This window comes from Bombina bombina, chromosome 5 (assembly GCF_027579735.1).
Source record: "Bombina bombina isolate aBomBom1 chromosome 5, aBomBom1.pri, whole genome shotgun sequence".
NCBI lineage: Eukaryota > Metazoa > Chordata > Amphibia > Anura > Bombinatoridae > Bombina > Bombina bombina.
In genome coordinates this window covers 668395793-668420317 of record NC_069503.1, presented here as the reverse complement: position 1 = coordinate 668420317, position 24525 = coordinate 668395793, and the positions used below count along the sequence as shown (strand labels likewise).

The 24525-nt window shown below is 39.1% G+C and overlaps 1 protein-coding gene across 1 annotated transcript in view; it reads left to right on the top strand.

Annotated features, from left to right (window-relative positions):
• The window catches only part of DROSHA (drosha ribonuclease III), a 734939-nt gene that overhangs the window by 585721 nt on the left and 124693 nt on the right, over positions 1-24525 (top strand). The window contains exon 25 of the mRNA XM_053714616.1: positions 14336-14493. Within this exon, the coding sequence (XP_053570591.1) occupies positions 14336-14493 (158 nt within the window). The remainder of the gene's footprint in view (positions 1-14335; positions 14494-24525) is intronic.

Here is a 24525-nt window from a genome sequence, read left to right as displayed (position 1 = left end):
GACCAGGCTTTATGCCAAATTTGTCTTTTTCCCAGCCAAACAAATGGCGGTTTGTAAAGCATATATACCCAAGTGGAATCTTTCTCCCACCAGATTGGGTTGTTATCACTTATGCCAGTTTAGGGTCATGTACTCACAGACATTTTGATTATTGACATATTTTCACTTGCTTAAAACGCTTGATCATCACATGATAGCGTTCAATAAAAATATATATATATATATAGATTGCTTTTGAGCACATCAGTTATCATGAAAGTGCATGCAGCAAGCCTGTAATAAAAGTGGTAATATGCATCATAAAGTTTACCAAGCACAAGCTTATAACAGTTTCTAAAGTTCCGTTTTTAGATGTCTTTAGAACTCTGAAGGTAATTCCATTCAGCCCGTTCAGCCAGGAGAGAGGAGTTTTATGTTTGGTTAACTTGAAAAGCATAACTATAGGATAAACTTTAATGTAGCAAATTAATGTGCAGAAGGGCAAGGTTCCTTATGCTTTTCGAGGCTGTATTATGGTGACACCATTACATTGATAGCCCTAAATATGTTTCTTCAGTAGTCATTCTTCATTGAGAGATTACAAAACAAATATCAAGGGATGCAAGACAGTATTAGAGGTAAAGACTTTTTTGATGTTTGGATCTAGTTTCTGTTGCAATTGCTGTTTATGGGTTACTTTACTAATTTCACAGCCTTTTGTCACAGGGTCGATTTCATTACCAAGGCATCTTGCACTTAAATACTTGATTCAGATTATTTTATTTTCTCTTGTTAAGTGTATCCAGTCCACAGATCATCCATTACTTGTGGGATATTCTCCTTCCCAACAGGAAGTTGCAAGAGGATCACCCACAGCAGAGCTGCTATATAGCTCCTCCCCTCACTGCCATATCCAGTCATTCTCTTGCAACTCTCAACAAAGATGTGACTTCAAAGTCTAAATTACTCAACATTCCTTTCAAGGGGCAGACCTTATTCGGGCCTGGTTTGAAAGAAATTATTGCTGACATTACTGGAGGTAAGGGTCATACCCTTCCTCAGGACGGATCTAGTAGGGGGCAGACTCTCTCTCTTCGCCCAGGCGTGGGCAAGAGATGTTCATAATCCCTGGGCGTTGGAGATCATATCTCAGGGATATCTTCTGGACTTCAAAGCTTCTCCTCCACAAGAGAGATTTAACCTTTCGAGATTATCTGCAAACCAGATAAAGGAAGAGGCATTCCTAAGCTGCGTACAAGATCTCCTTGTAATGGGAGTGATCCATCCAGTTCCGCGGACGGAACAAGGACGGGTTTTATTCAAATCTGTTTGTGGTTCCCAAAAAAGAGGGAACCTTCAGACCAATTTTGGATTTAAAGATCCTAAACAAATTCCTCAGAGTTCCGTCATTCAAGATGGAAACTATTCGGACCATTTTACCCATGATCCAAGAGGGTCAGTACATGACCACAGTGGATTTAAAGGATGCCTACCTTCACATTCTGATTCACAAGAATCATCATCAGTTCCTGAGGTTTGCCTTTCTAGACAGGCATTACCAATGTGTAGCTCTTCTATTCGGGTTGGCTACAGCCCCAAGAATTTTTACAAAGGTTCTGGGCTCACTTCTGGCGGTCCTAAGACCGCGTGGCATAGCGGTGGCTCCTTACCTGGACGATATCCTGATACAGGCGTCAAGCTTTCAAATTGCCAAATCTCATACAGAGATAGTTCTGGCATTCCTGAGGTCGCATGGGTGGAAAGTGAACGAAGAAAAGAGTTCTCTATCTCCTCTCACGAGGGTTTCCTTCCTAGGGACTCTAATAGATTCTGTAGAAATGAAAATTTACCTGACGGAGTCCAGGTTATCAAAACTTCTAAATGCTTGCCGTGTTCTTCACTCCATTCCGCGCCCCACGGTGGCTCAGTGCATGGAAGTAATTGGCTTAATGGTAGCGGCGATGGACATAGTGCCATTCGCACACCTGCATCTCAGACCACTGAAATTATGACAGATTTGTCCCCTCTACTAAATCTGGATCAGGAATCCAGAGATTCTCTTCTCTGGTGGTTATCTCTGGCCCATCTGTCCAAGGGTATGACTTTTCGCAGACCAGATTGGACAATTGTAACAACAGATGCCAGCCTTCTAGGTTGGGGTGCAGTCTGGAACTCCCTGAAGGCTTTCAGGGTTCATGGACTCAGGAGGAGAAACTCCTCCCAATAAATATTCTGGAGTAAAGAGCAATATTCAATGCTCTTCTGGCTTGGCCTCAGCTAGCAACACTGAGGTTCATCAGATTTCAGTCGGACAACATCACGACTGTGGCTTACATCAACCATCAAGGGGGAACCAGGAGTTCCCTAGCGATGTCAGAAGTCTCCAAGATAATTCGCTGGGCAGAGACTTACTCTTGCCACCTGTCAGCGATCCATATCCCAGGTGTAGAGAACTGGGAGGCGGATTTTCTAAGTCATCAGACTTTTCATCCGGGGGAATGGGAACTCCATCCGGAGGTGTTTGCTCAATTGGTTCTCCGTTGGGGCAAACCAGAATTGGATCTCATGGCGTCTCGCCAGAACGCCAAGCTTCCTTGTTACGGATCCAGGTCCAGGGACCCAGAAGCGGCACTGATAGATGCTCTAGCAGCGCCTTGGTTCTTCAACCTGGCTTATGTGTTTCCACCGTTTCCTCTGCTCCCTCGTCTGATTGCCAAAATCAAACAGGAAAGAGCATCGGTGATATTGATAGCGCCTGCGTGGCCATGCAGGACCTGGTATGCAGACCTAGTGGACATGTCATCCTTTCCACCATGGACTCTGCCTCTGAGACAAGACCTTCTAATACAAGGTCCTTTCAATCATCCGAATCTACTTTCTCTGAGACTGACTGCATGGAGATTGAACGCTTGATCCTATCAAAGCGTGGCTTCTCCGAGTCAGTAATTGATACCTTAATACAGGCACGAAAGCCTGTCACCAGGAAAATTTACCACAAGATATGGCGTAAATATCTTCATTGGTGTGAATCCAAGAATTACTCATGGAGTAGGGTTAGGATTCCTAGGATATTGTCCTTCCTCCAAGAGGGTTTGGACAAAGGATTATCAGCTAGTTCTTTAAAGGGACAGATTTCTGCTTTGTCTATTCTTTAACACAAGCGTCTGGCAGAAGTTCCAGACGTTCAGGCATTTTGTCAGGCTTTAGTTAGAATTAAGCCTGTGTTTAAACCTGTTGCTCCTCCATGGAACTTAAACTTGGTTCTTAAAGTTCTTCAAGGGGTTCCGTTTGAACCCCTTCATTCTATTGATATCAAACTTCTTTCATGGAAAGTTCTTTTTCTGATGGCTATTTCCTCGGCTCGAAGAGTCTCGGAGTTATCTGCCTTACATTGTGATTCTTCTTATCTGATCTTTCATTCAGATAAAGTTGTTCTGCGTACAAAACCTGGGTTTTTACCTAAGGTGGTTTCTAACAAGAATATCAATCAAGAGATTGTTGTTCCGTCATTATGTCCTAATCCTTCTTCAAAGAAGGAACGTCTTTTGCATAATCTAGACGTAGTCCGTGCCTTGAAGTTTTACTTACAGGCTACTAAAGATTTTCGCCAAACATCTAACCTGTTTGTTGTTTGGCTCTGGACAGAGGAGAGGTCAGAAGGCCTCGGCAACCTCTCTTTCTTTTTGGCTTTGGAGTATAATCCGTTTAGCCTATGAGACTGCTGGACAGCAGCCTCCTGAAAGGATTACAGCTCATTCTACTAGAGCTGTGGCTTCCACCTGGGCCTTTAAAAATGAGGCCTCTGTTGAACAGATTTGCAAGGCTGCAACTTGGTCTTCCCTTCATACTTTTTCCAAATTTTACAAATTTGATACTTTTGCTTCTTCGGAGGCTGTTTTTGGGAGAAAGGTTCTACAGGCAGTGGTTCCTTCCGTTTAAGTTCCTGCCTTGTCCCTCCCATCATCCGTGTACTTTAGCTTTGGTATTGGTATCCCACAAGTAATGGATGATCCGTGGACTGGATACACTTAACAAGAGAAAACATAATTTATGCTTACCTGATAAATTTATTTCTCTTGTAGTGTATCCAGTCCACGGCCCGCCCTGTCCTTTTCAGGCAGGTCTAAATTTTAATTAAACTACAGTCACCACTGCACCCTATGGTTTCTCCTTTCTCGGCTTGTTTCGGTCGAATGACTGGATATGGCAGTGAGGGGAGGAGCTATATAGCAGCTCTGCTGTGGGTGATCCTCTTGCAACTTCCTGTTGGGAAGGAGAATATCCCACAAGTAATGGATGATCCGTGGACTGGATACACTACAAGAGAAATAAATTGATCAGATAAGCATAAATTATGTTTTTTTTTGCTGTGATCAGCTTATTGGCTAGACTGAAACCATTTGACTTTTTACAAATAGTAGCTTTGTTCTGTGTTTTCTCCAGGATGGTGTAGGATATGGATTAGCTATATATTTTTTAAAGTGTTGATATAACATTGCCAGTGTATCTTTATGTAAGGAATCTATTCACACATTCCTCTACAGGACATTTAATTTTACGACACTCAGCATCACCTAATTATCTAACTTTGTGCCTTCTCGTTGTTTTCTCATTTGTGCCGTCTTTATCCTTTTTTGGTCACTTCTGTTCTGTAGCATGTGTTTGATTTTCTTTCTTAGTTTTATTTTACTGTACATAAAACCAGCTGGATTTCTAGCAAGAATAGATTTATCAGTGAATACAAATGATCTCAAAGTCCTTTCTTGAGGCTGAATTCTACACCTCAGAAACTCAGTCTGATGTTTATCCAAAATAATGTAACCAATGTCAGAAAATAGAATAAATACTTAAATTTAGGTGACTAACTGAGCACCATGAGAATCATCTTCATTACATTGAGCAAGGTTTAGTGAGATTAGCTGTAATGTTTTTTTGTTTCCTTTATGGTGAAAGAAAACCGCATTTTCACTGAGGTGTTTAGTTGATGAAATTAATCTGAAACCAAATACCAAGCTTGAGAAATGTTACAGAGAGGATTTCTGGTAAGAGCCAAAACACTTGCAACAGATGGAAGCCAGTAAAGAGGCTAGACTGCAAGTTTGTTATTCCTGTAACCATCCTTAAAGGGATACTAACCCCAAATGTTTTCTTTCATGATTCAGATAGAACATGCAATTTTAAGCATCTTTCTATTTTCCTCCTATTATGAATTTGGCTTTGTTATCTTGCTATCTTAAGTTGAAAAGTCAGAAATCTAAGCTAAGGAGCCAGCCCATTTTTGATTTAGCACCCTGGATAGCACTTGCTGATTGGTGGCTACATTTAGCCACCAATCAGCAAGCACAACACAGGTGCTGAACCAAAAGCCCCTAAGCTTACACTTTTTTTCTTCAAAAAAATAAAGATAGCAAGAGAACAAAGACATTGATAATAAGAGTAAATTAGAAAGTTGCTAAAAATTGCATTCTCTAACTGAATCCTGAAAGAAAAAAGTATCTCTTTAAAGTAAACTTTCAGTGATAGAGATAACAAATATGAACATACATTTACAAAATGTCTCAGTGGTTAGAGCATTAGCATTGCCTTTTGGCAATTTTCATTTTAATTTTTTGGGGTGTTTTTTTTTTTTCTCTCCTGTGTTAATTTCATGTAAATGGAAGTATTGTTCTGGCATGTTACATCAGTAAATTACCATTTATAATAAGTGAAAGCAATTACCAAACCCCTTCACTATCTATGATTTTGACCTGTATTGTAAAAAAATATATATATAAAAAAAATGAACCACATGTCTAAATTTATTTTATAAATATCCTGGATAAACAATAAAATGTATTTATTGTATTTTGTTTTGATTTATTCCTTTATTAAGAAAACTTCAAGTGTAGAGAAGGTGGCACAAGACAGCTGGCTTACAGGGAATATATTTAAAGGCATCTGGGTGGTGGGAAATTACTTCAGTCACTACCTTCTTGCACAGAAACATTGAAATGGTTAAAAAATGTTGGATAAAAATTATAATAATGTTAAATGTACAGGTAGCCCTCAGTTTACACCGGGGTTAGGTTCCAGAAGGAATGGTTGTAAATCGAAACCGTTGTAAATTGAAACCCAGTTTATAATGTAAGTCAATGGGAAGTGAGGGAGTTGGGTTCCAGGCCCCTCTCAAAATTGTCATAAGTAACACCTAATACATTATTTTTAAAGCTTTGAAATGAAGACTTTAAATGCTAAACAGCATTATTAACCTAATAAAATAATCACACAACACAGAATATATAATTAAACTAAGTCAAATGAACAAAAATGTTTGCTAAACAGCATTATAAACCTAATAAAATAATCTCACAACGCAGACTTTACTTGCATTTTTCTGCAAACAGTTCTTTCTATGCATTCCAATCTGGACTCATTTATAGACCGGAAGATCGTGTTCCTTTGCAAGCTGCTCGATAGCTCAGGTCTGGTTAAACTGATTAATTTCAGCTTGCTTGGCTTACATATATTTGCTGCAACACAAGCGGACAGCTCCACCTACTGGCTATTTTTATCAATGTACTGCTTCTCAATGCTTTTTAATAGCAGTCACATGACTGAAAAAAAGGTTGTTATTCTGAAACAGTGCAAATTGAACCGTTATATACCGAGGGCCACCTGTATATAGCATTGTATTTGGTTTTCTTTATTCTATGTGTGACAGTCTGTACCTGTTTTTTTTCTATAATGGTCTGAAATTATCTACTTTCATAAAAAAAAAATTAAATAATGTCTGTTCTTACTGAAATGCAGAAAATTTGTAAAAATGTTAGAGAACAATATTGACTGTAACATACAGAGGAAGGACATATCTTACACACATCTTACATAGTTGGAAAATTGTCAACTTTCTCAGACATCCCTGTTACTGCTGTTTATGAGGTAAATGCTAAGTCATAATGTGCTAACTCTAAATCAGACTTAAAGGGACATGAAATCTAAAATGATTCTTTCATGATTCAGGTATTACATACAATTTTAAATAGCTTTCAAATGTATTTAAGTTGTTAAATTTGCTTAATTTTCTTGGTGTCTTTTGTTGAAGGAACAGCAATGCACTACTGGGAGGTAGCTAAACACATCGGGTGAACCAATGGCAGGAGGTATATATGTGCAGCCACCAATCAGTATCTATTTCCCAGTAGTACATTGATGTTCCTGAGCCTACCTAGGTATGCTTTTCAACAAAGAATGAAGCAAATTAGATAATAGAAGTGCACTGTAAAGTATTTTAAAACTATATGCTCTATCTGAATTATGAAACTTTAATTTTGAGTTAACTGCCCTTTCTTTCATGTAAGCTAGTGACGTATGTGATATACATTCCTACCAGGAGGGGCAAAGTTTCCCAAACCTTAAAATGCCTATAAATACACCCCTCACCACACCCACAATTCAGTTTTACAAACTTTGCCTCCCGATTCTTCGTTGATATGCACTTCGCATTGCCTATTTGAATACCATGGTCTCCTTCTACGGGATCTATTTCATAGGTTCTCTGTTATCGGTCGTAGAGATTTCTTCTCCTACCTCCCTTTTCAGATTGACGATATACTCTTAAGTGTATACCATTACCTCTACTGATTCTTGTTTCAGTACTGGTTTGGCTATCTACTATATGTAGATGAGTGTCTTAAGGTAAGTAGGTCTTATTTTATTATGACACTCTTAAGCTATGGTTGGGCACTTTATTTATAAAGTTCTAAATATATGTGTTTAAACTTATATTTGCCATGATTCAGGGTTATCAGTGTTCCTTATTTCAGACAGTCAGTTTCATTATTTGGGATAATGCATATGAATGATTATTTATTTTTTCTTACCTTAAAATTTTTTCAAATTGGCTTTTTTTCCTGTGGGCTGTTAGGCTTGCGGGGGCTGAAAATGCTTCAATTTATTGCGTCATTTTTGTCGCTGACTTTTTTGGCGCAAAATTTTGTCATTTCCGGCGCCCTAATTGACGCCGGACGTTGTTCGTGGTTACGTCATTGTTTTGACGTTTTTTTGTGTTCAGACGTTTTTTTGCGGCAAAAATGTGGGCGTTATTTTTTTTCGGCGTCACCGGATGTGGCGTCATTCTTAGCGCAAAAAAATATAGGCGTTGTACTTAGCGCCAATAATGTGAGCATCTTTTTTTGGCGCCAAAAATGTGGGTGTCACTCTTGTCTCCACCTTTTTTTCACATTATTTAAGTCTCATTTTTCAATGCTTCTGGTTGCTAGAGGCTTGTTCATTGGTATTTATTCCCATTCCTGAAACTGTCATTTAAGGAATTTGATAATTTTGCTTTATATGTTGTTTTTTCTATTACATATTGCAAGATGTCTCAACTTGACCCTGGATCAGAATCTACTTCTGGAAAGACGCTGCCAGATGCTGGTTCTACCAAAGTTAAGTGCATTTGTTGTAAACTTGTGGTAACTGTTCCATCCGGCTGTAGTTTGTGATGAATGTCATGATAAACTTGCTAATGCAGATAGTATTTCCATTAGTAATATTCCATTACCTGTTGTTGTTCCCTCAACATCTAATGCTCAGGATGTCCCTTTTAATGTTAAAGAATTTGTTTCTAAATCTATTAGGAAGGCTCTGTCTGTTATTCCTCCTTCCAGTAAACGTAAAAGGTCTTTTAAAACTTCTCATATTTCAGATTAATTTTTAAGTGACCGTCATCATTCTGACTTGTCTGTTTCTGATGCGGATCTATCTGGTTCTGAAGATTCTGTCTCAGATATTGACACTGATAAATCTTCATATTTATTTAAAATGGAATTTATTCGTTCTTTACTTAAAGAAGTATTAATCGCATTAGATATGGAGGAGTCTAGTCCTCTTGATACTAAATCTACTAAGCGTTTAAATTCGGTTTTCAAACCTCATATAGTTATTTCAGAAGTTTTTTCCTGTCCCTGATGCTATTTCTGAAGTAATTTCTAGGGAATGGAATAATCTGGGTACTTCATTTACTCCTTCTCAAAGGTTTAAGAAATTGTACCCTGTGCCATCTGATAGATTAGAGTTTTGGGACAAAATCCCTAAAGTTGATGGGGCTATCTCTACTCTTGAAAAACGTACTACTATTCCTACGGCGGATAGTACTTCCTTTAAGGATCCTTTAGATAGGAAACTTGAATCCTTTCTAAGGAGAGCTTATTTATGTTCAGGTAATCTTCTTAGACCTGCTATTTCTTTGACTGATGTTGCTGCTGCTTCCACTTTCTGGTTGGAGGCTTTAGAGCAACAAGTGTCAAATCATAATACTCATAGCATTGTTAAACTTCTTCAATTCTTCAACATGCTAATAACTTTATTTTGTGATGCCATCTTTGATATCATTAGAATTGATGTCAGGCATATGTATTTAGCTATTTTAGCTAGAAGAGCTTTATGGCTTAAAACTTGGAATGCAGATATGACTTCTAAGTCAACTTTGCTTTCTCTTTCTTTCCAAGGTAATAAATTATTTGGTTCTCAGTTGGATTCTATTATTTCAACTGTGACTGGGGGGAAAGGAACCTTTTTGCCTCAGGACAAAAAATCTAAAGGTAAATACAGGGCTGCTAATCGTTTTCGTTCCTTTCGTCAGAATAAGGAACAGAAGCCTGACCCTTCCTCTAAAGGAACGGTTTCCGTTTGGAAACCTTCTCCAGTCTGGAATAAATCCAAGCCTTTTAGAAAGTCAAAGCCAGCTCCCAAGTCTACATGAAGGTGCAGCCCTCATTCCAGTACAGCTGGTAGGGGGCAGGTTACGATTTTTCAAAGATATTTGGATCAATTCGATTCACAGTCTTTGGATTCAGAACATTGTTTCACAAGGGTACAGAATAGGTTTCAAGGTAAGGCCGCTTGCGAGAAGATTTTTTCTCTCTCGCATTCCAATAAACCCAGTGAAGGCTCAGGCGTTTCTGAAATGTGTTGCAGATCTAGAGTTGGCTGGAGTAATTGTGCCAGTTCCAGTTCTGGAACGGGGTCTGGGGTTTTACTCAAATCTATTCATTGTACCAAAGAAGGAGAATTCCTTCAGACCAGTTCTGGATCTAAAAATATTGAATCGTTATGTAAGGATACCAACATTCAAAATGGTAACTATAAGGACTATTCTGCCTTTTGTTCAGCAAGGGCATTATATGTCCACAATAGATTTACAGGATGCATACCTTCATATTCCAATTCATCCAGCTCATTACCAGTTTCTGAGATTCTCCTTTCTAGACAAGCATTACCAGTTTGTGGCCCTTCCGTTTGGCCTAGCGACAGCTCCAAGGATCTTTTCAAACGTTCTCGGTGCTCTTCTCTCTGTCATCAGAGAACAGGGTATTGCGGTATTTCCTTATTTGGATGATATCTTGGTACTTGCTCAGTCTTCACATTCTGCAGAATCTCATACGAATCAACTTGTGTCGTTTCTTCTCAAAGACATGGTTGGAGGATCAATTTACCAAAGAGTTCGTTGATTCCTCAGACAAAGGTAACCTTTTTGGGTTTTCAAATAGATTCAGTGTCCATGACCTTGTCTCTAACAGAAAAGAGACGTCTGAAATTGGTTTCAGCTTGTCGAAACCTTCAGTCTCAATCATTCCCTTCGGTAGCTTTGTGCATGGAAATTCTAGGTCTCATGACTGCTGCATCGGACGCGATCCCCTTTGCTCGTTTTCACATGCGACCTCTTCAGCTTTGTATGCTGAACCAGTGGTGCAGGGATTATACAAAGATATCACAATTAATCTCCTTAAATCCCAATGTACGACACTCTCTGACGTGGTGGATAGATCACCATCGTTTAGTTCAAGGGGCTTCTTTTGTTCGTCCAACCTGGACTGTGATCTCAACAGATGCGAGTCTGTCAGGTTGGGGAGCTGTATGGGGATCTCTGACAGCGCAGGCGGTTTGGGAATCTCAGGAGGCGAGATTACCAATCAACATTTTGGAACTCCGTGCGATTTTCAGAGCTCTTCAGTTCTGACCTCTTCTGAAGAGAGAATCGTTTATTTGTTTTCAGACAGACAATGTCACAACCGTGGCATATGTCAATCATCAGGGTGGGACTCACAGTCCTCAAGCTATGAAAGAAGTATCTCGGATACTTGTATGGGCGGAATCCAGCTCCTGTCTAATCTCTGCGGTTCACATCCCAGGTGTAGACAATTGGGAAGCGGATTATCTCAGCCGCCAGACGTTACATCCGGGCGAATGGTCTCTTCACCCAGAGGTTTTTCTTCAGATTGTTCAGATCTGGGGACTTCCAGAAATAGATCTGATGGCCTCTCAACTAAACAAGAAACTTCCCAGGTATCTGTCCAGATCCAGGGATCCTCAGGCGGAGGCAGTGGACGCGTTGTCGCTTCCTTGGAATTATCATCCTACCTATATCTTTCCGCCTCTAGTTCTTCTTCCAAGAGTGATTTCCAAAATTCTAATGGAACGTTCGTTTGTACTGCTGGTGGCTCCAGCATGGCCTCACAGGTTTTGGTATGCGGATCTCATTCGGATGGCCAGTTGCCAACCTTGGACTCTTCCGTTAAGACCAGACCTTCTATCTCAAGGTCCTTTTTTCCATCAGGATCTCAAATCATTAAATTTGAAGGTATGGGAATTGAACGCTTGATTCTTAGTCATAGAGGTTTCTCTGACTCAGTAATTAATACTATGTTACAGGCTCGTAAATCTGTGTCTAGGAAGATTTATTATCGAGTCTGGAAGACTTACATTTCTTGGTGTTCTTCTCATTAATTCTCCTGGCATTCTTTTAGAATTCCTAGAATTTTACAGTTTCTTCAGGATGGTTTGGATAAAGGTTTGTCTGCAAGTTCCTTGAAAGGACAAATCTCTGCTCTTTCTGTTCTTTTTCACAGAAAGATTGCTAATCTTCCTGATATTCATTGTTTTGTACAGGCTTTGGTTCGTATCAAACCTGTCATTAAGTCAATCTCTCCTCCTTGGAGTCTTAATTTGGTTCTAAGGGCTTTACAAGCTCCTCTGTTTGAACCTATGCATTCTCTGGATATTAAATTACTTTCTTGGAAAGTGCTGTTCCTTTTGGCCATCTCTTCTGCTAGAAGAGTTTCTGAGTTATCTGCTCTTTCTTGTAAATCTCCTTTTCTGATTTTTCATCAGGATAAGGCGGTGTTGCGGACTTCATTTAAATTTTTACCTAAGGTTGTGAATTCTAACAACATTAGTAGAGAAATTGTTGTTCCTTCATTGTGTCCTAATCCTAAGAATTCTCTGGAGAAATCTTTACATTCTTTGGATGTAGTAAGAGCTTTAAAATATTATGTTGAAGCTACTAAAGATTTTAGAAAGACTTCTAGTCTATTTGTTATCTTTTCTGGTTCCAGGAAAGGTCAGAAGGCCTCCACCATTTCTTTGGCGTCTTGGTTAAAGTCTTTGATTCATCATGCTTATGTAGAGTCGGGTAATTCCCCGCCTCAAAGGATTACGGCTCATTCTACTAGGTCAGTTTCTACTTCCTGGGCGTTTAGGAATGAAGCTTCTGTTGATCAGATTTGCAAAGCAGCAACTTGGTCTTCTTTGCATACTTTTACTAAATTCTACCATTTTGATGTTTTCTTTTCTTCTGAAGCAGTTTTTGGTAGAAAAGTACTTCAGGCAGCTGTTTCAGTTTGATTCTTCTGCTTATAATTTCAGTTTTTTTCATTATTAAGATTAAAACTTTTGTTTTGGGTTGTGGATTATTTTTCAGCGGAATTGGCTGTCTTTATTTTATCCCTCCCTCTCTAGTGACTCTTGCGTGGAAGTTCCACATCTAGGGTATTTATTATCCCATACGTCACTAGCTCATGGACTCTTGCTAATTACATGAAAGAAAACATAATTTATGTAAAAACTTACCTGATAAATTAATTTCTTTCATATTAGCAAGAGTCCATGAGGCCCACCCTTTTTTGTGGTGGTTATGATTTTTTGTATAAAGCACAATTATTCCAATTCCTTATTTTGATGCTTTTGCTCCTTTCTTATCACCCCACTTCTTGGCTATTCGTTAAACTGAATTGTGGGTGTGGTGAGGGGTGTATTTATAGGCATTTTGAGGTTTGGGAAACTTTGCCCCTCCTGGTAGTAATGTATATCCCAAACGTCACTAGCTCATGGACTCTTGCTAATATGAAAGAAATTAATTTATCAGGTAAGTTCTTACATAAATTATGTTTTTCCATTACCTTTCACTCATTATGCAGGTTACATAAGAGAGCTATACCATGTATCTTAGCTATGTCTGTATCAGGACAAGTGTTTAAACAAACAAAAAAAGTTATTCAATCCTTGAAGCTCCTTGTACCCTGGGTTCATAAAGTTCCTGTAAAACTGAGAACTGTAATTAAAAATACAGTTTGCACCCTCTTTGTTTTCACTGCACACATTATCATCCCTTGTCCCAAAGAGACATAATCATTTCAAACGAGACAAAATTATTACAGCAAAAGTGCTTTTTTGAAAAAGAAAAGGTGCCGGTGCTCACCAAAAAGGTTCTGATACCCATTGATTATTGATTGATATATTCTGCTCAATAACTTTGAGAAAAGCAAAGGGACAGCATTATTTACAATGTCTGGTGTATTTTTCAGCCCCCTCTTGTAAAAATGAGAGTATTTACATGATGATTACAATTACCTGTTATGAGTTGGCAGAGGTGGGGGTACTCAGGACCGGTGAGTACCCCCACAAAAGAAGCCCTGAGGTAATTTACCAAATATTTAATTTAGAAAAATGCACAGACCTATTTTCATCATCTTCAGATGATTATGGCCCTTTAATGCTAAGAATATTTTAATTGCAAAGATATTTATTTAAGTAGATTTACCTCAAAACATACATTGACATTTAAGAGTATTTTTATGACAGCTTTGCTTACCTCACATCTAAAACACTATGTACTAATTTATTCTTGTTTAAATGTCTTGTGTATGAGAATCTATTTTCGGTCGTCCTCACATTGTGCCGTTCACCATTAATTCAGTATTAGTTTATTATTTTTCATTTATCTGCTACAGACAGATATGATTTTTTCTTGTCTCCGTAAAGTTAGTTGTATTTTTTATGCACAAAGATAATTCCAATTATTGCCTATACACAATGCAAGAACAACCCAAGTATGATGTATCACTGGATAATCTTTTTTTAATTTCTATTTACCACTGTGCTGAAAGTATAAAGAAGTGTAAAACAAAACTTTTTATAACATTTTATTGTTTTTGCTAAGCCATATGGTTTCTTAACATATTTTAAAAGGGTGTATTTGATTCTTTGCCATCAACATAATAATATAAAAAAACCTTTTTTGTACTATTTTTCTCATCAGCTTCAGGAATCTAATACGGACAGACAGCTGATTGAGACTTCCCCTGTCTTAAAGAAGCTGACAAATTTTGAAGAAGCAATTGGAGTAGACTTCACACACATTCGCCTTCTGGCTCGAGCTTTTACCTTGAGAACAGTAGGATTTAACCATTTGACCTTGTAAGTAAACAGACATATATTTATGTGGCATCTGTTGAGGGTACAATTAATGATATTTTCTGTAGTACAAACAATATGCCATGCCTGTTTAGATGAATCAGTTGACTAAATCTGTGTTTGCATTTGCATAAGATTATAGGAAGTGCTTTAGGAGATGAAACAGGTAGTCAAACAAACACCTGTGTATGTCTGAACATAAAAGCATAGAATTTGTCATCAATAGAAATTGGCCTTTCTAATCTGCCATTTTATCCCTATTAAAAACTCAAATCTTCTGCAGTACTTAGCTTTGTCTGAATTTTTGGATTGATCTGAGTCTCCTCCAAGTATGTTTGAATCTCCTTTCTCTATTAACTTCTATGATATTCACTGGAGAAAATGCTTCTAGTAGTACTAATTCATGATATTTCTAAGATTTGTTGTTTGTTTTTTTTAGTTAGTTCTCTTTAGTAAATATCATTCCAGCCTGTACTTTGCTTAATCACTTAAAGGGATATGAAACTCAACACATTTATTTTGTGATGGACAGAGCATAAAATTTTTAAAAAAAGTATTTAATTTACTTCTATTCTCACATTTGCTACGTTCCCATGATTTTCTTTGTTGAAGAGATACCTAGGTAGGCATCTGGAGCACTACTTGGCACGAAATAATGCTGCAATTTAGTGCTCTTGTAAATGGATAACATTCTTGCAGAACTGCTGCCATATAGTGCTCCAGAAATAGGCAGGCTCCTGAGCTTACGTCTCTGCATTTGAACAAAAGATACCAAGAGAACATTTGATATTAGAAGTAAATTTAATGATATGCCTCATGTTTCTATACACACCTCCAACATGGAAAGAAAGGCTTAAATATTGAATTATGGTGACTTGTGTTGGAATACTAGTGTATAGATTGTATAGTTACAGCTAGTCCCCACTACTAGGGTAACCCATAATACTTCCCTTAGTACTTAAGGGGTTCATTTTCTTATAGTAAGTTTTATATTAACATCCAAGCAGTATTTGAGTTGAATATTCAACTTGGACCTTCGGCTTTGTGTGTGTGAGGACGGTATGTTGTGTACTGCATGAACAACAAAATAGAAGACCACATGAAATACGCTTACGATTTTAAAGGGACCTTAAACCCAAAATTTTATTTTGTGAGTCAGGTAGAGAATACAATTTTAAACAACATTCCAATTGACTTCTATTATATAATTTGATTCATTCTTTAGATATCCTTTGTTAAAGAAATAGCAATGCACATGGGTGAGCCAATCACATGAGACAAATATGTGCAGCCACCAATTAGAAGCTACTGAGCCTATCTAGATATGCTTTTCAGGAAGAATATCAAGAGAATGAAGCAAATTAGATAATAGAAGTAAATTAGAAAGTTGTTTAAAATGGTATTCTCTATCTGAATCATGAAAGAAAACATTTAGGTTTAATGTCCCTTTAAGTAGTTTCCATGTTTGATCTCCTTGGTCAAATAGCTAAGAACACTTAGACAAACCATCAGCTTGGTTTGTTAATGTTGTTTATTGATCATCTAAATCAGTGCATAGATGAAGGCCAAAGCAGATGAGTTAAGAATCTGGAAAATGACTTAACCCACATATACAAATATCCTCCTCTGCCTTGCCTGGACAGAGACTTTGTTTCAGGACTTCCAGTACTGCTGTTTGTTTCATATCACTCAGGCATGATACTTACTATACTGCTATCAAGCATACCCCATGTTTGCTGTCAGTAGAGGTTGTGAATTCCAGTGAGCACAGTTGGAAGATGAATGTTTGAGTTTACATTTGCCATGCTCCCTTTCAACCATCTCTAGATACCCATAGATACCCAATTTCCTTTAGAAAAGGGATGGCTTATAAAAGGGATATTCCAGCCAAAATTGGAAACCACATGGATGCATTTTGGTATTGAACAGAAGCAATTTTGTAATATATATGCATTAGCAAAAATGCTTCTAATAACAGCTATAGCTGTTTGAAAAGTGTATTTAAGTATGCACCGTGCACCAGCATTTTAAACACAGCACTTGCTCAGAGAGCTTAAAGGGCCATTATACACTCATTTTTTCTTTGCATAAATGTTTTGTAGATGATCTATTTATAAAGCCCATAAAGTTTGTTTTGTTTTTTAAATTATAATTTTGCTTATTTTTAAATAACATTGCTCTGATTTTCAGACTCCTTACCAAGCCCCAAAGTTTAATTTGCATACCGTCAGATACCTTCTCCAGCTTGCTTCTGTTTGTGTAAAGGGTCTTTTCATATGCCAAAGAAGGGGGAGGGGGGGGAGTGTCTTATTTGCCACTTGCAGTGGGCTTTCGAGCTACCTTTTCAACAGAGCTAAACTGACAGCTTCTAAGTACGTTTTTAAACCATTTCTCTTGTAAGATCTATCAAGTCCACGGATTCATCCTTACTTGTGGGATATTCTCCTCCCCTACAGGAAGTGGCAGAGAGCACCCACAGCAGAGCTGCCTATATAACTCCCCCCTTAGCTCCACCCCCCAGTCATTCTCTCTGCCTGCTTAACTGCTAGGAAGGGCAAAGAGGAGTGTGGTGACAAAAATGTTAGGTTTTTATTTTCTCAAGCAAAAGTTTGTTATTTTTAAATGTGTACTATTTACTCTCTGGCAGAAAAGGGATGAAGATTTCTGCAAGGAGGATGATGATCTTAGCATTTTGTAACTAAAATCATCCACTGCTGTTCTCACAAGGGCTGAAGATTACAGGAAAACTTCAGCTGGGGGAACAGTTTGCAGGCTAAACTGCATTAAGGTATGTTCAGTCTATTTTTTTCTAGACAGACTGTTATTTCTAGAAAAGGCTGGCATTATCCCCATGAGGGAAGGGTAAGCTGTATTCAGACACTTTGATAGGAATTTCAGCTTGCATGAAGGGCTCATTAGTTACTGGTGACACTGTTTGGTAAAAACGTTTTTGTTTATTCAGTGAATGATGCAATTATAACGTTTTTTTGAAGGGACTAAAGGGGTCATTGTGGCTTGTTTTTGAGTTTTCTAACCCACATGGTTAATTTAGAGGCACTCTAGTGTTTGTCTGTTAGGCCTCAAAACATTGAGTGAGGTGGGAGGGGCCTATTTTCGTGCCTCAGTTGTGCAGTTTCTTTTCCTCTGAGACTTCTAACTGCTTCTCCAGAGGTTCCTGCCATGTTTGAGGGCTGTAAAAGAAGTTTTTTTCCCCACAAATTGTTCTGAAGGGCAGGTAGGAGCCACAGCATAACTGTGGCAAAGTGCTGAAAGTCTTTTTTACTGGTTTTGATGTTTTTTCAATCCGGTTTTGCCATTAAGAGGTTAATTGTTTATTTGCATAGCTGTGCAAAGTTACTAAGGCTATATAATACTACTGTAAAAATTTTGTTATGTTTACTGCTTTTTTTACACTGTTTTGCAGAATTTGTGCAGCTTTTTTTCTCTTAAAGGCACAGTACTGTTTTATTTCTAAGTGTTATTTACTTTGATTACAGTGTTTTCCAAGCTTGCTTGTTACATTACTAGCCTGTTTAACATGTCTGACACCAAGGAAAATCCTTGTTCAATATGTTTGGAAGCCATTGTGGAACCCCCTCTTAGAATGTGTCCCAATTGTACTGATATGTCCATAAACTATAAAGAACATATATTAGCACTTAAAAATAGAGCAATAGATGATTCTCAGTCAGAAGTAAATGAGGGTTTAGCATCTAGCTCTCCCCAAGTGTCACAACCAGTAACGCCCGCACAAGTGACGCCAAGTACCTCTAGTGCGTCAAATTCATTTATTTTACAAGAAATGGCCACAGTTATGAATACAACCCTCACAGAGGTTTTATCCTGACTGCCTGGTTTTCAAGGAAAGCGGGACAGCTCTGGGTTAAGGAAAAATGCTGAGCAGTCTGACGCTTTAGTAGCCGTATCTGATATGCTATCACAATGCTCTAAGGTAGAGGTGAGGGATTTGTTATCTGAGGGAGAAATTTCTGATTCAGGAAAGACGCTTCCTCAGACAGATTCTGATATGACGGCCTTTAAATTTAAGCTTGAACACCTCCGCTTATTGCTCATGGAGGTATTAGCGGCTCTAGATGATTGTGACCCTATAGTGGTCCCAGAGAAATTGTGTAAGATGGATAAATATTTAGAGGTTCCTGTTTACACTGATGTTTTTTTCCAGTCCCTAAGAGGATTGTGAATATTATTGCTAAGGAGTGGGATAGACCAGGTATTCCGTTCATTCCCCCTCCTGTTTTTAAGAAAATGTTTCCCATATCTGACACCATGCGGGACTCATGGCAGACAGTTCCTAAGGTGGAGGGAGCTATTTCTACTCTGTCTAATCGTACAACTATACCTATTGAAGTCAGTTGTGCTTTCAAAGATCCTGTGGATAAAACATTAGAGGGTCTCCTGAAGAAAATTTTTGTTCTTCAAGGTTTTCTTCTTCAACCTATTGCGTGTATTGTTCCTGCAACTACTGCAGCTGCTTTCTGGTTTGAGGCTCTAGAAGAGGCTCTTCAGATGGAGACTCCATTAGAAGAAATTTTGGACAGAATTAAGGCCCTTAAATTGGCTAATTCTTTTATTACAGATGCCGCTTTTCAACTGGCTAAATTAGCGGCAAAGAATTCAGGTTTTGCCATTTTAGCACGCAGGGCGTTATGGCTTAAATCCTGGTCTACTGATGTGTCATCTTAAACTAAACTTTTGAACATCCCTTTCAAAGGAAAGACCCTATTCGGGCCTGAACTGAAAGAGATTATTCCAGACATCACTGGAGGGAAAGGTCATGCCCTCCCTCAGGATAGATCAAATAAGATGAGGACCAAACAAAATAATTTTCGTTCCTTTTGGAATTTCAAGAGTGGTCCCGCTTCAGCTTCCTCTGCTGCAAAGCAAGAGGGGAATTTTGCCCAATTCAAGTCAGTCTGGAGACCTAACCAGGCTTGGAACAAGGGTAAACAGGCCAAGAAGCCTGCAGCTGCCTCTAAGACAGCATGAAGGGGTAGCCCCCGATCCAGGACCGGATCTAGTAGGAGGCAGACTCTCTCTCTTCGCTCAGGCTTGGGCAATAGATGTTCACGATCCCTGGGTTTTAGAAATTGTGTCCCAGGGATATTTTCTGGAATTCAAAGGCTCTCTTCCAAGGGGGACTTTTCACATTCTCGATTGTCTGTAAACAGACAAAGATAGAGGCGTTCTTACGCTGTGTAGAAGACCTACATACCATGGGGGTGATCCGCCCAGTCCCAAAAGAGGAACAGGGGCTAGGTTTTTACTCAAACCTGTTTGTGGTTTCCAAAAAAGAGGGAACTTTCAGATCAATCTTGGATCTCAACATTCTAAACAAGTTCCTCAAAGTTCCATCATTCAAGATGAAGACTATTCGGTCTATTATACCTCTGATCCAGGAGGGTCAATATATGACCACCGTGGACTTAAAGGATGCGTATCTACACATCCCTATTCACAGAATTTTCACAAGGGTGCTAGGGTCCCTTCTGGCGGTTCTACGACCGAGGGGCATAGCAGTGGCGCCTTATCTAGACGACATCTTATTTCAGGCGTCAACTTTCCAGCTATCCATATCTCACACGGACATTGTGTTGGCTTTTCTGAGATCTCACGGGTGGACGGTGAACATAAAAAAAGAGTTCTCTCTTCCCTCTTATTAAAGTTTCCTTCCTAGGGACTCTGATAGACTCGTTAGAAATGAAAATATTTCTGATGGCGGTCAGAAAATCAAAGCTCTTAACCACTTGCCGAGCTATTCATTCCATTCCTCGGCCTTCAGTTGCCATCAGTGGCTCAGTATATGGAGGTAATCGGTAATCATGGTAGCGGCAATGGACATAGTTCCTTTTGCCCGCCTATACCTCAGACCACTACATCTATGCATGCTCAAACAGTGGAATGGGGATTATGCAGATTTGTCTCCTCAACTGCATCTGGACCAGGAGACCAGAGATTCTCTTCTCTGGTGGTTGTCTCAGGACCACCTGTCTCAGGGAATGTGTTTCCGCAGGCCAGAGTGGCTCATTGTAACGACAGATACCAGCCTGCCAGGCTGGGATGCAGTCTGGAACTCCCTGAAAGCACAGGGCTTATGGTCTCGGGAGGAATCTCTTCTCCCGATAAATATTCTAGAACTGAGAGTGATATTCAATGCGGTTCAGGCGTGGCCTCAGCTTGCTGCGGCCAAATTCATCAGGTTTCAGTCGGACAACATCACGACTGTAGCTTATATCAATCATCAAGGAGGAACAAGGAGTTCTCTAGCGATGATGGAGGTAACCAAAATAATCTGATGGGCAGAGGATCACTCTTGCCATCTCTCAGCAATCCACATCCCAGGAGTAGAGAACTGGGAGGCGAATTTCCTAAGTCGTTAGACTTTTCATCTGGGGGAGTGGGAACTCCATCGGAAGTATTTGCCCAGCTGATTCAGCTATGGGGCACACCAGAATTGGATCTGATGGCGTCCCGTCAGAATGCCAAACTTTCTCGTTACGGGTCCAGGTCCCGGGATCTCAAGGCGGTACTGATAGATGCTCTAGCAGTGCCTTGGTCCTTCAATCTGGCCTATCTATTTCCTCTCCTCCTACGTCTGGTTGCCAGAATAAAGCAGGAGAGAGCTTCTGTGATTCTGATAGCACCTGCGTGGCCACGCAGGACTTGGTATGCAGACCTAGTGGACATGTCCTCGGTTCTACCATGGACTCTGCCAATGAGGCAGGACCTTCTAATCCAAGGTCTGTTCACACATCCAAATCTAATTTCTCTGCGTCTGACTGCTTGGAGATTGAACGCCTGATTCTATAAAAAGCGTGGTTTCTCTGAGTCGGTCATTGATACCCTGATTCAGGCTAGAAAGCCTGTCACCAGGAAGATCTATCATAAGATTTGGCGCAAATATCTTCATTGGTGTGAATCCAAAGGTTACTCGTGGAGTAAGATTAGGATTCCTAGAATATTGTCTTTTCTCCAAGAAGGTTTGGAGAAGGGATTATCAGCTAGTTCCTTATAAGGACAAATATCTGCTTTGTCTATTCTTCTACACAAACGTCTGGCAGATGTCCCAGACGTTCGAGCATTTAGTCAGGCTTTGGTCAGAATCAAGCCTGTATTTAAACCTGTTGCTCCGCCATGGAGCCTAAATTTAGTTCTTAAAGTTCTTCAAGGGGTTCCATTTGAACCTATGCATTCCATGGATATTACGCTTCTATCTTGGAAAGTTTTGTTTTTAGTAGCTATCTCTTCGGCTCAAAGAGTTTCTGAGTTATATGCTTTACAGTGTGATTCCCCTTATCTTATTTTCCATGCAGATAAGGTGGTTTTGCGTACCAAACCTAGGTTTCTTCCTAAGGTTGTTTCTTATAAGAATATCAATCAAGAGATTGTTGTTCCTTCACTGTGTCCTAATCCTTCTTCAAAGAAGGAACGTCTGTTGCACAATCTTGATGTGGTTCGTGCTTTAAAGTTCTACTTACAAGCAACTAAAGATTTCCATCAAACATCTTCATTGTTTGTTGTTTATTCTGGTAAGCGGAGAGGTCAGAAGGCTACGGCTACCTCTCTTTCCTTTTGGCTGAAAAGCATCATCCGTTTGGCTTATGAGACTGCTGGCCAACAGTCTCCTGAAAGAATTACTGCTCATTCTACTAGAGCTGTGGCTTCCACATGGCTTTTAAAAATGAGGCTTCTGTGGAACAGATTTGTAATGCGGCGACTTGGTCTTCGTTTCATACTTTTTCCAAATTTTCCAAATTTGATACTTTTGCTTCTTCGGAGGCTATTTTTGGGAGAAAGGTTCTACAAGCAGTGGTGCCTTCCGTTTAAGGTCCCTGTCTTGTCCCTCCCTTCATCCGTGTCCTAAAGCTTTGGTATTGGTATCCCACAAGTAAGGATGAATCCGTGGACTCGATACAGCTTACAAGAGAAAACATAATTTATGCTTACCTGATAAATTTATTTCTCTTGTGATTTATCGAGTCCACGGCCCGCCCTGTTTATTAAGACAGGCATATATATTTTTATTTTTAAACTTTCAGTCACCACTGCACCCTATAGTTTCTCCTTTTTCTTCCTAGCCTTCGGTCGAATGACTGGGGGGTGGAGCTAACGGGGGAGCTATATAGGCAGCTCTACTGTGGGTGCTCTCTCTGCCACTACCTGTAGGGGAGGAGAATATCCCACAAGTAAGGATGAAGAAAAATAAATTTATCAGGTAAGCATAAATTATGTTTTTATACTGGATTTTTATATCAGTATCTGTGCATCTTATTCTTTATAGTACTGTCTATTGCATGCTGTTATATGAAAATGAGTGTATACTGTCCCATTAAGGTGCTTGTACTATCTGTTAATGACTCAATTTGTTAATTGCTGACATGTTACAAGCCCCACTGATGATCTGAGCAGCTGCAATATTTAAAATGTGGGTGCAGTAACAATATCTAGCTATGCTTCACATGCACGTGCAGAGAAAAATGTTAACACTAAAACAGTGATAACTTTTACTAGAAGCATTTTTGCTAATGCATGTATATTGCAAATGTGTTTCTATTCAGAGAGTGTGCATTTATATTTTGACTGGAATGTCCCTTTAAAGGGTCGTCATGAGCTAATTATTTTTTTTTACTTACAGCTCTATAATACATACATCATTTCTCCTGTTAAGTGTGGTCAGTCCACGGGTCATCATTACTTCTGGGATATTAACTCCTCCCCAACAGGAAGTGCAAGAGGATCACCCAAGCAGAGCTGCTATATAGCTCCTCCCCTCTACGTCACACCCAGTCATTCTCTTGCACCCAACTAATAGATAGGATGTGTGAGAGGACTGTGGTGATTATACTTAGTTTTTATTTCTTCAATCAAAAGTTTGTTATTTTAAAACAGCACCGGAGTGTGTTGTTCCTTCTCAGGTAGAATTTGAAGAAGAATCTACCTGAGTTTTTAGATGATTTTAGCCGGCGTAGCTAAAATTCATTTTGCTGTTCTCGGCCATTCTGAGGAGTGAGGTAAACTTCAGATCAGGGGACAGCGGGCAGGTTCACCTGCAAAGAGGTATGTTGCAGTATATTATTTTCTGAGGAATGGAATTGACTAAGAAAAAATACTGCCAATACCAATATAATGTAAGTTCAGCCTTAAATGCAGTAGTAACAACTGGTATCAGGCTGTTTATGTATATATGTGTACACTTCAGTATTCTGGGGAATGGCACTTCTCTGGGTAATACTATATGCATATAATCTTTAGCCTTACTTGCAGTGGGAACGTCTAGCAACAGGCTGTTTAATGACATTTCATGATATTTAATTTTAAACGTTTTTGCTGGCATGCTAAATTGTTTAAATATCTGAGGTACTGGGTGAAAAATAGTTTTTGGGCACTGTTTTTCCACTTGGCTGTCGTTTATTTTAATTTGAGACAGTTTACTGAGCTTCCCTCACTGCTGTGGGTGAGGGGGAGGGGCCTATTTTGGCGCTTTTGCTACGCATCAGAAATTCAGTCAAAAGTCTTTTTCTCTTCCTGCATGATCCGGATCGTCTCTACAGAGCTCAAGGGTCTTCAAAAATTATTTTGAGGGAGGTAATCACTCACAGCAGACCTGTGAGATTGTGCTTTGACTGTGATAAAAAACGTTTATATTTTGAACATTTGTTTCCCTGCTATTAAGGGTTAGTTATCCATTGCTAATGGGGGCAATCCTTTGCTAAATTTATGCTTTTACTGGGAAAAATCTGATTGTTATAATTTTTCCGGTTTCTTATTATTAAACTGTCATAATTTTTTTCTGTGCTTCTTAAAGGCACAGTGCGTTTTTCATTTTACTTGTAATTTGAGTGAAAAGTATTTCCAAGCTTGCTAGTTTAATTGCTAGTTTGTTAAACATGTCTGATTCAGAGGAATATCTCTGTGCTATATGTGCAAAAGCCAAGGTGGAGCCCAATAGAAATTTATGTACTAATTGCATTGATGCTACTTTGAATAAAAGTCATTCTGTACAAATTGAACATCATT